This window comes from Tachyglossus aculeatus, chromosome 6, assembly GCF_015852505.1.
Source record: "Tachyglossus aculeatus isolate mTacAcu1 chromosome 6, mTacAcu1.pri, whole genome shotgun sequence".
Taxonomy (NCBI): domain Eukaryota; kingdom Metazoa; phylum Chordata; class Mammalia; order Monotremata; family Tachyglossidae; genus Tachyglossus; species Tachyglossus aculeatus.
The window spans coordinates 16,645,457-16,659,952 of NC_052071.1; the positions used below are offsets into that span (position 1 = coordinate 16,645,457).

The window sequence follows — 14,496 nt, forward strand, 5'->3', positions numbered from 1 at the left end:
ATAATAATGGCATTTATTAAGCGCTTACTATGTGCAAAGCACTGTTCTAAGCGCTGGTGAATGAAATGAAATGAACCAAATGAAACAGTGCAGCCTAAAAGTAGGGAAGGAGTAAGAGACAAAAGGCTCTGTGGCCCTAAGCTCATCTTCAGTGGTCGCTCGGGGCTATTTTTGAAAAAGGCTATACCAGGTGGTATTTTGTATCCCTTTTTCACTTATTTGGGTTAAGTAACTGGAAATGGGAAGACCAGGATTGATTAGAGAGAATTACAAGGTTGTGAAATTGAGGTGATATGAATTTCATATATGGATACGTGAGGTTCCTGAGATGTGAAAAGTTAGCCTTTTTTTCTTTTTTTTCTCTCAAAGTAAGTGTATATTTAATATGTTCCAATCCTGACTTGTGTCTGCATAACTAGTTTTTTTCTCTGTGAATGCTCAATCAATCAATAATGTTTATTGAGTACTTACTGTGTCCAGAACACTGCTCTAAGCACTTGGGAGAATACAGCGTAAGAGTATCGCAGACACACTCCCCGCCCACAATGAGCTTACGGTCTAGAGATAATGCTACTCTTTTAGAAATGGGAATGAAAAACCAGAGAAGCCCTTTCTAAATGGAAGCAGTAGAAAATGAAGTGGAAATTGCTTCTAATGGCATGAATATCTTTCAGGTACACAAGAATCCTGATGAAAGATATCGACATTCTTAATTCAGCTGGGAAAATGGATAAAATGCGCCTGCTGAACATTCTGATGCAACTGCGGAAGTGTTGTAACCACCCGTATCTGTTTGATGGAGCTGAGCCAGGCCCACCCTACACCACTGACACCCACCTCGTTAATAACAGTGGCAAGATGGTGGCACTGGATAAATTGCTATCCAAACTCAAGGAGCAGGGTGAGTCTTGCCTCGGCCATGAAAAATCTATTAAAAGCCACGTTGTGATGCCGAATTGCAGCAAATTAGCGAAAAACAAAATGGCTTTCTTAGGATAAAGGCTGTAAATTGATTTCTTTTTTAACCTCGGCATGAATTTTTGATGGCTCTAAAAAAGAATCAACAGAGTGGTTGAGACATTTAAACTGCATTTATATACCCCTTAAATAGATTCTGATGCAGATTATCTCCAACTCTTCCGTAAATGTCACGGAGGCTGTACCATGATGGGATCTCTTTATTTTTATGTTTATAATCGTGTAGGTTCCAGAGTTCTTATCTTTAGCCAGATGACCCGGTTACTGGACATTTTAGAAGACTATTGCATGTGGCGAGGTTACGAGTATTGTCGACTTGATGGACAAACACCACATGAGGAGAGGGAGGTGAGAAGAAAAATCATTTCTATTGTTTTCGTGTGTCAGATTATTGCTCCGTCATTTAATGAGTAGAATAATTAGCATGGCCGTGGTACTGGTTCGGCGTTTTTATGTGCCAAGTGCTGTACAGTCAGGTCAGTTAGAGTCCTTGTCCCCTCAGCCTCACAGTCTAAGGGGAAGGGAAAATAGGTGTTGTTCTCCTTCCATTTCATTAATAAATAAGTGGACTAGATTCCTCTGTAGTAGTAGAAGTAGTAATAGTATTGATTAAGCACTTACTGTATGCAGGGCACTGTACTGAGCGCTGGGAGAGAATACACAAGTGAGAATTAGACATGGTTTCTGTCCCTCAGGGGGCTCACAATCTAAGAACATCAGGTATTCTCATGAGGTAAATCGGACTCTCTAAGGAAAATGTCAAATTTTTGTTTTATAAGTTATCGTGAGAATAATCATTCCCTGCCCCAGTATGGTTGATGGGTAGTCCTGCTTGGAGACAGCATAGCTGAACTCAGGGAAACGTCTCTCGGGACCCTGGAACGGAGATGAAAGAAGCTCCGAGACCTGAAAGTGGCAATGCATCTCCTAGTATTTTTAATAATCACTCACAGGGGTAGTTCACTTTGGGATGTGTTTTCAAAGAACTCTGTATGACCGTTGGATTCACTTTTACAAATTCAAAAATTTCAAACTTAAACCGTTTCTGGCATTTTTAATAACAGAGAGCTGGAGGTGGTCTTGCAGTCTTTCACAGTGGTGAAGTATGTAGGTGAGAGGCTTGATTTTTGTGCTTCGCCTACTATTCGTTTGTCTTTCTGTCTATATAAAGTGATCATTGTAGTAATCAGAAGAATGACAAGGTAGTATACCATATCTGTGATCTTTCAAATATTGGAAAACCTTTCTAAATTAATCAATCGGTACTATTTAATGAGTGCCAGCTGTGTGCAGGGCACTCTAATAAGTGCTCTGGAAAGTACGACAGAAGCAACAGACCCAAGCACTGGCCTCAGGAAGCTTTTGGTCTAGTGTGGAACCAGACATGCAGTTATGTTCAGATAGGAGAAAAAACAACAGACAATGGATAGGTGAAGAAATGCTTAGAGTATGCAAAACAGCATCAGTTAGACAGTCATATTGAGTGTTTACTGTGTACAAAGCAGTATACTAAGCACTTGGGGGAGAGTACAATATAACAGACACATTCCCTGCCCTCAAGGACCTTACAGTCTAGAAACTGTGCAATATAAGTACTGTAGGTGGCATATGAGCATGTAAATGCCAAGATAGTTGAGAAGATATTGCCCTCTAGACTGTAAGTTCCTTGTGGGCAGGGAACTCGTGTATCAACTCTGTTCTATTGTACTCTCCCCAAGCACATAGTACAGTGCTTTGCACACAGTAAGTGCTCAATACATATATTTGAGGAGAAGAATCATTAATTGGGGAAAGGTGCCCGGGAAAGGTGGGATATCATGCGGCCTCTTGAGATGGGGGAGAACAACTATTTCCCTTGGAAGGTGTCTGCATCATTCATTCATGCATTCAATCATATTTATTGAGCACTTCCTGTGTGCAGAGCACTGTACTAAGCAGCAGACATATCACATCCCTCAGGGCAAAGACACTTTGGATTGACAGATGGAAGTGGACAGGTTGTGAAAGATGAATTAATTACTCTAGGGCTATTAGGTCAGATTGGAAATGCCTGCACCTTCTTTACTAAGTCAGTGCTGGGGCAAATATGTTGCCAAGAACAACACACTTAGGAAGCAAGATTGCCTGCAAGTTAAAATAATCTAACTCTTGTTGGTATCAACAAGATAAGAAGGTATCTGCAATCGCTTCAACGCTTACAACACAAAAAGGCTTACATAACAGAGATGTTCACAATATAAGTAGATCTTTATTCAGAGTGAATATTTCTCCGTATGATTGCCCTTATTTAATAAGATTGTCTCTATTTTTGCTTCATTCATTCATTCGTAGTTATTGAGCACTTACTGTGTGCAGAGCACTATACTAAGCGCTTGGAAGAGTACCATACAACAATAAACTGGTACATTCCCTGCTCACAAGTTTACAGTCTATTCCCATTTGACATTGTAAGCTACCAGAGCGGGCATCTGCAGTCCCCCGCTGACCTGTCTGAGGGTTGCCTGCTAAACAATTGTGGATGGCACACTGGAATCTGGAAAGGGTGGGAACACTGGTATATGGATGAGGAAACATCCCACTTTTGCTGCCACTTTTGGTAGTGGGGACATAGGAGGGGACCTATTCTAGGATTCAGCTGGCCCTTCCAAAAAAAAAAAATGGCAGTCCTGAGGTCGGGTTTGCTGTGTGACTTTGGGCAAGTCACTTCTCTGTGCCTGTTACCTCATCTATAAAATGGGGATTAAGGCTATGAGCCCTATTTGGGACATGGACTGTGTTTAACCTGATTAACTTGTGTCTGTCCCAGTGCTTAGTACAGTGCCTGGCTGGTACCATTTTTTTTTTTTAAAAGGCGGTGCTCCACCATTCTCCCCCACACTTGCCGGGCAACAGAAGGGGTCCAAGAAAGTGGCCCACATCCCAGGATTCTGTCGAAATATTTTTGATAATGCATTAGTTCACCATGTATAGCCTATTAAAATGCTGAAATTACAGTGTATCGTGATAATAGTTTGATTTGTTATTCTCGCCTCCTTTCCTTTCTGCTTCCTTCCTCTGCCATTTTTCCCCCCTTAGGAAGCAATCGATACCTTTAACGCTCCAAACAGTAGCAAGTTCATCTTCATGCTGAGCACCAGAGCTGGAGGTCTGGGAATCAATCTGGCAACTGCAGACGTGGTTATATTGTACGATTCAGACTGGAATCCCCAGGTTGATCTACAGGCTATGGTTAGTAGTCTTTAAAAGAATCTGAAATGTGCTTCACCCCAGGTGTCTGAGTCTACTGATCTATTCATTAGTCCCAGAAGTTAGAGGGAGAAGAAGATTGCCCAAAGTGACAGGACAGCAATGGTCTTCAAGGATACTGTTTCTTTTCAAGTGGATTAGTATGGAAAGTAAGAGATTTTCCTAGTTGCAGAAAATAGGTGGTTGAGGGTCTTTAGCAGACTTGTTTTTTAAAGCCTGCTAAGCACACAGTTGGCCTTAGTCCTTCCAGATGCAAGAATCAAATGCTACAGTATAGGGATAATTAAAGCCAGGCAGCTATGCATATCTAGAAGGTTGATGACCGAAAGGGCAGAAGGCAGGAGAACATTTCCGTGATAGTGAACAAAAGGGAGAGAGGAGGTAATAAAGGAAGACAGGCTATGGACTTTCCTCCAGGGACGCCCTCCTGGAACTTAGGGCAACTGGCCTGGGGACACTTTACTCTCTTGTATTTCCTTAAGGGAAGTCTTTCTCGTCTCTCTCTGAACATTAATTCCCTAGGATATTTCTGGTGGGCCACCATCATCCTAGTATAGCTTCTTTCTGCTATTCTGTAATAGACCCTCTTAGGTGATTTCCTCTCCCCTCCTCTTCTCCAATCGTCTCCTCGCAGGTGCACTGCTATGGAAAATATCTAGGCATGCCTTCCCTCCTCTGAGGGTCCAGTTCTTGGTTGCCCCTCATGAATGCCTCCCTGTCTCTCTTTCTTGCCCTCGGTTTTTCAGCCCATTTCTGCTAGTAGACATAGCAACGTATCATATTAACACCCATGTGAAAGGCAGTTGAAAATAATTCCTTCCTGTTCACGTTACACTGTCTTGTAATTGGTGAACGACAAAATATCGATAAAGGCCAAGTCACTCTTTTATACTTATCAAACATATTTTTGAATATAATTGTTTTAACAGATCTGAACTAGCCTCCAGAAGTGAAGTTCCTTTTCATTATAAAGAAGTAACAACCATCCTTGCGCATGCATAGTTTTGATGTGCTGGAAAGCTAAATTAAATGACTAGCCAACTGAGCTGGAGTATTATTCAGCACCCTGTAATTCCTAATTGTGTTTTAAAAAACAGACTTCTAAAGAGATTAAGCATTGCTTTTGTTTCTTCGAGAATTTTAGTTTTGTCATGGATGCTTTGCTATAATTTTTTCTCATGTGTGTGTGATTTCTACTAGGATCGAGCACATCGTATTGGACAGAAGAAGCCAGTCAGAGTTTTCCGTCTCATCACCGACAATACCGTTGAGGACAGGATTGTAGAAAGAGCGGAGATAAAGCTGAGACTTGATTCGATTGTTATACAGCAAGGTATGAGATACTGTGTAGGCATTATGTACTCACACTCTTGTAGCGAAATCCCTTATATTCAGGCGGATTATAATAGTTAATGCTAGTCAGCATTTCCATACTGTTCAATGTGTAAAGCATCTTTTCCAAATGTAAAAAAGGCAAACTTTAAATTATAGTTCCTTCATTCAGATTTGAAATGTTACAATTTGTATTTTTGTTGGTACAATTTTTAGTTGTGTTTTAATCATTAAAGGAAAGAGGGCAGTTTAAAAAATGATAGGTATTTCTAAGTTTTTGGTTCCACACCATGACTTTCAAAATAAAGCATTTGTGGTAAAACTATTTTAAGTGATTACTTTTTAACAGTATTAAGCACTTAGTACATGCAAGGAACACTACTAAACTAACTCTGGGGTAGATACAAGCAAATCAGGTTGGACACAGTCCATGTCCCACATGGGGCTCACAGTCTTCATCCCCATTTTATAGATGAGGTCACTGAGGCTTAGAGGAGTTAAAAGACTTGCCCAAGGTCATACAGCAGACAAGTGGCAGAGGGGCATTAGAATCCAAGTCCTTCTGGTTCCCAGGCCCGTGCTCTTTCCACTGGGACACATTGCTTCTTGAACTTACCAAAAAGAGTGCATAATTCAAAGCCATTTCTGTTTCATTGCAGGCCCTATTGTTCTTGAGCAAAAATCTTGTCCAGTGTAAATGACGTTCATTCAGAGAGCTCTTGTTTCTGTTCCTTTGCATGGTCAGCTAACGTGTTTTGTTAAAAAGGAAAAACGATAACTTCAGAAACTGAATTTAGGGAGGGAAATGGACAATTGAATGGGAAATGAGATTAAAGAGAAAGAATGCTGCAGATTTTATAGAATCTTGTCAAAACATTCAGAAACTTATTGCGCTAGTAAAACTTCCTTTGTAATTTAAATGTGCTTATGAGTATTGGAATGATTTTCCTTTTTGATATTCAGATATTTCATATCTGACAGACGATCACTCTCCCCACCTTCAAAGCCATATTAAAAGCTTATCTCCTCCCAGAGGCCTTCCCATACTAAAGCTCTCATTTCCTTTTCTCCCACTGCCTTCTGCACCACCCTTGCAATTGAATCTGCCCCTTTTATTCCCCGCTCCCTCAGCTCCACAGCACATAAATTATTATATGCTACATAGCCATAAATTATTTATTTATATTAATGTCTGGCTCTCCCTCCTAGACTCATTGTGGGCAGCGAATGGGTCTACCAACTCTGTCATGTCCTCCTCTCCCAAGTGCTTAGTACAGTGCTCTGCAAACATTAAGTGCTCAATAAATGCAATTGATTTGTGCTTTAGAGGATAGTTAGCTGCAGCCCCAGCATTTTTATTCCTTAAATCTAGGCAGACTCATCGACCAGCAGTCTAACAAACTGGCTAAAGATGAAATGCTGCAGATGATACGCCATGGAGCCACTCACGTTTTTGCTTCGAAAGAGAGTGAGCTGACGGAGGAAGACATTACGACTATCTTAGAGAGAGGGGAAAAGAAGGTGAGCCTGACGGAACTTGTAAGGGAATTTTATACCTAGTCTGAACAGAATTGTGTTCAAGCTTAATATTCCCCATTAAAATGTAAGGGTTTTTGGGGGTGATGGATGAAAGAGAACAAAAATAAGAAGCTGTAAATTCACTCAGTAATAATAATACTACTAGTATCTGGTATTGTGTTTGTGATGGTCTTACTGGGTAGAGAGCCCTGTATGAAGAGCTAGGGAGAATAAAGTACAACAGGATGGGGAGAGACATTGACGTGCCCTGTTGAAGTGATGCTGGATGCTGAAAGAATCAGGGAAATATTTTTTTGACTCATTCTGAGCCGGTAAACAAACCCGCTTTGGAGCAGGTAGAGCGGACTCATTCCTGTGGTTGGCCTACAAAAGCCACCACTTTGCACAGTGCCGCCAGCCCAGCTCCTGGCTCCTGGGCAAGCGGGTCCATTGCCACCACTGCCGCTCTCACAGTGGGGAGGTCCCGGGGGCGGGGACAACTATTCAGAGCGGGCCTTGAACCCTGAGGAGCAGCATCTCTCCTTCTACAAGCCACCCCCACACGTCACTCCTCTAGTGTCAACCTACTCAATGAACCTCCATCTCGTCTCTCTGCTGATCTCTCGCCTACATCCTGCCCCCGGCTTGAGATGCCCTCCCTTTCATATCTGATAGACAGTGACTCTCCCCACCTCAAAATCTCATTGAAAGCACATCTCCTCTAAGAGGCCTTCCCTGAATAAGCTCTCGTTTTTTTTCCTCCCACTTACATCTCCATCACCCTGACTTGTTCCCCATATTCACCCCTCCCTCAGCCCCACAGCACTTATGTGCATGAGTGTAATATATTTATTTCAATTAATGCCTGCTTCCCCCTCTGGACTTGTAGTGGGCAGGGAACGTATCTACCAACTTTGTGGTATTGTACTCTCCCAAGTGCTTAGTACATAGTACTAAGCTCCTTAACAGTACACGCTCAATAAATATGATTGATTAATTGCAACCTCTGTGACCAAGGGCGTAGGTGGATTCCCACATTGGGGCTTTCTCAATGGAGCTGAGCACCCTTCCTGTGGATCATATAGCATGCCACTGTCAGCTGTGGACTCTGCATTCAGCATGCTTGTAATAGTTTCTTAGCCACAGATTTCTGGTAGAAGAGTAGTAATAATAGTAATAATTGTATTTAAGTGCTTATTATGTGCCGGGCACTATAGTAAGCTCTGGGACGGATACAAGTAAATCAGGTTGGACACAGTCCTTGTCCCACGCAAGCCTCACAGTCTCAGTCCCCATTTTCCAGATGAGGTAACCGAGGCCCAGAGAAGTGAAGTGACTTGCCCAAGGTTACCCGCAGACAAGTGGTGGAGCCAGGATTAAAACTCCCAGGCCCGGGGTCTACCCGTTATGCAGTGCTGCTTCTCAACAGATTGTTCCTCAAGTAATAGGTGGGGCCTCCACCCATCTCCTTCCTGCCATTCCTCTCCAAATTCCTAGCTCGTGGTGGGCAGGGGACGTGTCTGCCAACTCTGTTGTATTGTACTCTCCGAAGCGCTTAGTTTTATGCTGTGTACATAGTAAACCCCAAGAAATGCGATTGATTGAACAAGTTGTCCACACCCACTGTCCCTTCAATCTGGCTTCTGCCCGCATGACTCCCTGGAAACTGTCCTCACTAAGGTCACCAATGAGCATCATGTTGCTAAATCCAACAACCTTTTCTCCGTTATCATCATCCTCAATTTCTTGGCTGTCTTCGATGCTGTTGGTAACCCCTTTTTGAAATATTATACAACTTGGCTTCACTGACACCGTCCTCTCCTCATTCTCCTCCTATTCCTTGGACTGCTCCTCATCCATCTCTTTTGCAAACTCCTCCTCTGCCTTCCACCCTCTAGGACTGGGAGTCTTTCAGGGCTCAGCTGTGGATCTCCTTCTACACTCCTCTCTTGGAGAACTCATTCACTCCCATAGCTTCAACTACCATCTCTATGTGGACGATTCCAATTAATCTCCCCTCCCGTCCTCTCTCCATCTCTGCAATTTTGTGTTTTTCCCGCCTTCAGGTCATCTCTACCTGGATGTCTTGCTGACTTCTCAAACGAAACAAGTCCAGAACAGAACACCTCGTCTTCCACCCAAACCTTGTCCGCCCCGATCTTTCCTACCTCTGTAGACAATGTCACTCTGCTCCATTTCACAAATCCATAACTCTGACATTATCCTCGACTCATTTCTCTCACTGAAATCATATATTCAATTTGTCATCAAATCCTTCACACACCAGGAAAATCTGCCCTTTCCTCTCTATCCGAACTGCTACTATGCCGATCCAAGTACTTATATCCCACCGTGACTACGGTATCAGCCTCCTTGCTGACCTCCCTGCCTCATGTCTCTCCCTCTCCAGTCCATACTTCATTCTGATCCCTAGATCATTTTCCATGCTTCACCACTCCTCAGGAACCTCCAGTGGTTGCCCATCCACCTCCACATCAAACAGAAATTCCTTACCATCGGCTTTAAAGCACTGAAGCAGCTTGTCCCCTCCTACCTCACCTCACTGCTCTGCTGCAACAACCCAGTCCATGCAGTTTGCTACTCTGTCACCATACTCACTGTTCCTTGCTCTAATTTATCTCGCTGCTGACTCCTTGCCCATATCCTCTCTTGGGCCTGAAACTCCTTCCTCATATAGAACAGACCACTTCTGTCCCCTGTGTTTAAAACCTTATGGAAATCACATCTCCTCCAAGAGGCCTTCTCTGAGTAAGCCCTCTTTTCCCCTATTCCCTCTTCCTTCTGTGTCGTCTATGCACTTTGATTTATTTCCTTTAGACACTGGATATTCATCCCAACATGAGCCCCATGGCAGTTACATCCAGGTCTGGAGTTTATTTTAATGTCTGTCTCCAGACAGTGAGCTCCTTGTGGGCAGAGACAGTGTCTACCAACTCTGCTGTAGTGTACTCTCCCAAGTGCTTAGTACAGTGCTCTGCACAAAGTAAGCACTCAGTTAACACCAATGATTAATAAATATTGGTGAGCAGAGGTCTAAATGTTATTGTCCTTGTTATTTTGCAATGTCTGTTGGATTCACATCATGGCTACTGCAGGTCTAAAGTTAGATGTGTTGGTGAATTTGATGAGTGTGCTTGTGTATGTAGTGATACAATGTAGATGTCATTCACAATTTTAAATTATTTCTTAAACTGAAGCAAAATTTCAGTAGGTACAGTGTTTTTTAAATGTTCACTGCAGTATCAAAACTGTTTCAGAATTGTGCAAAAGTAACTTTATAATTTCAATGTATTAATTAGACAGCAGAAATGAATGAGCGCTTGCAGAAGATGGGAGAAAGTTCCCTAAGAAATTTTACTATGGATACAGAAACCAGTTTGTACAATTTTGAAGGTGAAGATTATAGAGAAAAACAAAAGGTAACTCATTTTTTTCTAAAGTAAACAATGTCAAATTGAACACTTGTTTAAAAGAGTTGACAAGCCCACAGTCTGTTTTCTAATGTTTCTACCAAGCAGTTAAGAGAGATCTGGGCTGTCACTTTGCTTTTTGTAAACATAAAGTGTTATAACTTTGTGAACTGGTTTAAGTCAATATTAGTCATATACCTTGTTTTTTTTGTCAGAACTAGAAATCCTTGAGTCATCTTGGGCTGTACATCAGCCTAGTGCTGATCTGTTATGTTTTTTGGACCAAATGGGGTAGTTTCTTGACTTGGTGGGTAACTAGCGATGCCCAGAGTAAATTAAGACCCTGAAGTAGACTGAGAAGCAGCATGGCTCAGTGGAAAGAGGACGGGCTTGGGAATCAGAGGTCATTGGTTCTAAACCCGGCTCCACCACTTGTCAGCTGTGTGACTTTGGGCAAGTCACTTAACTTCTCTGGGCCTCAGTTACCTCATCTGTAAAATGGGGATTAAGACTGTGAGCCCCAAGTGGGACAACCTGATCACCTAGTATCCCCCTAGTGCTTAGAACAGTGCTTTGCACATAGAAAGCACTTAACAAATGCCATCATTATTATTACAGTGTCTGGCACATAGAAAAAGCTTAATAAATACCGTAATTATTATTCTAATTATCCTGCCATTCTGGGCTCGTCCAGCCTCTGGCGTCTGTAGTCCCCAGACCCCTTCAGCTTTCCCAAGGCCATTACCCCCGATTCCAGGATGGTGTTGACATGTTCATCCCATTCCACAAAAAAAGACCTGCAAGAAACTAACAGAAGCTGGCCGCTTTTAGCCCAAACAAAAGAGGCCTTTTTATTTTCACAGTGGAAGGTAAAAGGATTTATTGTTGCTTGTTTCAGTGGAAAATTCAGCCATTCAAGTACATAGGGGTCATCAGTATTTATTCCATAATGAAATATTCGTGCAAGGTTTCCCTTTGACTCTGGATACTGATTTTTGGAAACTACTCAGGAAAATAACCATTTGTCTTTACCCTCCCATGTAACAATTGTGGAAGTTTTGTCTTTCCATACCTGTTTATGATAAAACAGACTGTGAGCCCGCTGTTGGGTAGGGACCGTCTCTATATGTTGCCAACTTGTACTTCCCAAGCGCTTAGTACAGTGCTCTGCACACAGTAAGCGCTCAATAAATACGATTGAATGAATGAATGAATGGAGCAGTGGGGCCTACTGGGGAAGCAGCATGGCCCCATAGGGAAGCGACATGGCCTAGTGGAAAGAGCACAGGACGTGGGTGTCAGAGGACCTGGGTTCTAATCCCAGCTGCACCACTTGCCTGCTGTGTGACCTTGGGCAAGTCACTTGAATTCTCTGGACCTCAGTTCTTCATCTGTAAAAATGAGGATTAAATCCTCCGTCCAATTTAGACAATGAGCACCATGTGGGACAAGGACTGTCCAATCTTATTATCTTGTGTCTATATCAGCACTTAGTAGTAATAATAATAATAATGATGATGGCATTTGCTAAGTGCTTACTATGTGCCAAGCACTGTTCCAAGCACTGGGTACAGGGCCCAGTACGTAGTAAATGATTAACAAGAGAAGCAGCATGGCATAGTGGATAGAGCATGGGCCTACAAGTCAGAAGGTTATGGGTTCCGATAGCTGCTCTGCCCCTTGTCTGCTGTGTGACCTTGGGCAAGTCACTTCATTTTTCCGAGCCTCAGTTTTCTCATCTGTAAAATGAGGATTGAGACTGTAAGCCCCGCGTGGGACAGGGACTGTGTCCAACATGATTTGCTTGTGTCCACCCCAGCACTAAGTACAGTTCCTGGTACATAGTAAATGCTGAACAAATACCATTATTGTTATTATTATCAAGTACCATAAAAGCATAAAAATAAAAGCAAAAAATCAACTATTTCATTATTACTAATCAAACATTTATTAAATGCTGTACAAAATGCTAAGCTAAAGCAATGAACCAGTAAAAGAAAATAAACTGATACACGGATCTTTTAGGTTTTTTTATGATATATGTTAAGTGCTTACTATGTGCCAGGCACTGTACTAAGCACTGGACTAGATACACGCTAATCAGGTTGGGCCCAGTCCATGTCCTGCCTGGGGCTCATGGTCTTAATCTCCATTTTACAGATGAGGTAAAGGAGGCCCAGAGAAGTGAAGTGACTTGCCCAAAGTCACACAGCAGACAAGTGGCAAAGCTGGGATTAGAATCCAGGTCCTCTGACTCCCAGGCTGCATATGTTGTGAGATGTAGGCTCACAACCTAAAAGGAAAAGGTTGGATAGATTCATTCATTCATTCAAGCGTATTTATTGAGTGCTTATTGTGTACAAAGCACCGTACTAAGCGCTTGAGAAGTACAAGTCAGAAACATATAGAGACGGTCCTTACCCGACAACGGGCTCGCAGTCTAGAAGGGGGAGATAGACAACAAAACAAAACATGTAGACAGTGTCAAAACTGTCAGAATAAATTGAATTATAGCTATATACACATCATTAACAAAGTAGAGTAGTAAATATGTACAAGTAAAATAGAGTAATAGATCTGTACAAATGCATACAAGCGCTGCGGGGAGGGGAAGGAGGTAGGACAGGGGGATGGGGAGGAGGAGAGGAAAAAGGGGGCTAGATCTGGGAAAGCCTCCTGGAGGAGGTGAGCTCTCAGTAGGGCTTTGAAGGGAGGAAGAGAGCTAATTTGGCGATGACAGATGCGATAAAAAGAAGATAATCCAATCACCATTAGACCCTGGTAAAAATCAAATAAAATTCAGTCACCACAATAAAATAAGCCAACGAAACAGTATTTTGAGGAGCGCAATCTTCCAGCAGCCCACAGGCCCAGGCTGTTAGCCATTCCCTAACAAGTTGTCCCCCGTGGGGCTCACAGTCTTAATCCCCATTTTTACAGATGAGGTAACTGAGGCTCAGAGAAGTTAAGTGACTTGCCTAAGGTCACACAGCAGACTTGCGGTGGAGCCAGGATTCAAACCCATGACCTCTGACTCCAAAGCCCAGGCTCTTTCCACTGAGCCACGCTGCTTCTCTGATACTCGTGGCTTTTGTTAAACTCTAGTGGAAAGAGCCCGGGCTTGGAAGTCATTCATTCAATTCAATCGTATTTATTGAGCGCTTACTGGGTAGCTTAATTGGGTAGCACCTCTTGGTTGAGGAGGTGATTTTAAAAAGGCTTTGGAAGTAGGAAGAGTGGTGGGCTGTGTGGATGTACTAGTAATCGTATTAATAATTGTGGTATCTGTTAAACACTTCTCCACAGCACCTGTATATATGTTTGTACATATTTATTACTCTATTTATTTTACTTGTACATATCTATTCTATTTATTTTATTGTGTTAGTATGTTTGGTTTTGTTCTCTGTCTCCCCCTTTTAGACTGTGAGCCCACTGTTGGGTAGGGACTGTCTCTATATGTTGCCAACTTGTACTTCCCAAGCGCTTAGTACAGTGCTCTGCACACAGTAAGCACTCAATATATACGATTGATGATTCCCTTCCTGGCCTCGTGGATGGAACACTAAGGAGGTAGTAAATATCCTCTTCTCCTATTTTCTCTGAAGGCCTTTCCAGCTCAACAAATAATCTCTGCAGTCTCTACATGCTTTAGTTTCAACAAGTAATTTATTTCTGTTAATGTCTGTCTCCCCCTCTAGACTGTAAGCTCCCCGTGAGCAGGGAACCCTCCTGCCAGCTCTGTTTATAACGTACTCTCCCAAGGGTTTAGTACAGTGCTCGGCACACAGGAAGCACTCAAACGATGATGATGATGCTGTATTTTGGAATTATTGTAATGGCGTATTTTTCTTTGTTTTGTCTAGCTCAGCATGATGGAATGGATAGAACCTCCTAAACGAGAACGTAAAGCCAATTATGCAGTGGACGCCTATTTTAGAGAGGCTTTACGTGTGAGTGAGCCTAAGGTTCCCAAGGTAAAATCACTACT

At 42.5% G+C, this 14,496-nt stretch overlaps 1 protein-coding gene across 1 annotated transcript in view; it reads left to right on the top strand.

The window, feature by feature from the left end:
• SMARCA1 (SWI/SNF related, matrix associated, actin dependent regulator of chromatin, subfamily a, member 1) overlaps nt 1–14,496 on the top strand; it is a 109,465-nt gene that overhangs the window by 44,053 nt on the left and 50,916 nt on the right. The window contains exons 11-17 of the mRNA XM_038747895.1: nt 675–901; nt 1,205–1,326; nt 4,054–4,206; nt 5,425–5,557; nt 6,929–7,077; nt 10,395–10,514; nt 14,372–14,482. Of these exons, the coding sequence (XP_038603823.1) occupies nt 675–901; nt 1,205–1,326; nt 4,054–4,206; nt 5,425–5,557; nt 6,929–7,077; nt 10,395–10,514; nt 14,372–14,482 (1,015 nt within the window). The remainder of the gene's footprint in view (nt 1–674; nt 902–1,204; nt 1,327–4,053; nt 4,207–5,424; nt 5,558–6,928; nt 7,078–10,394; nt 10,515–14,371; nt 14,483–14,496) is intronic.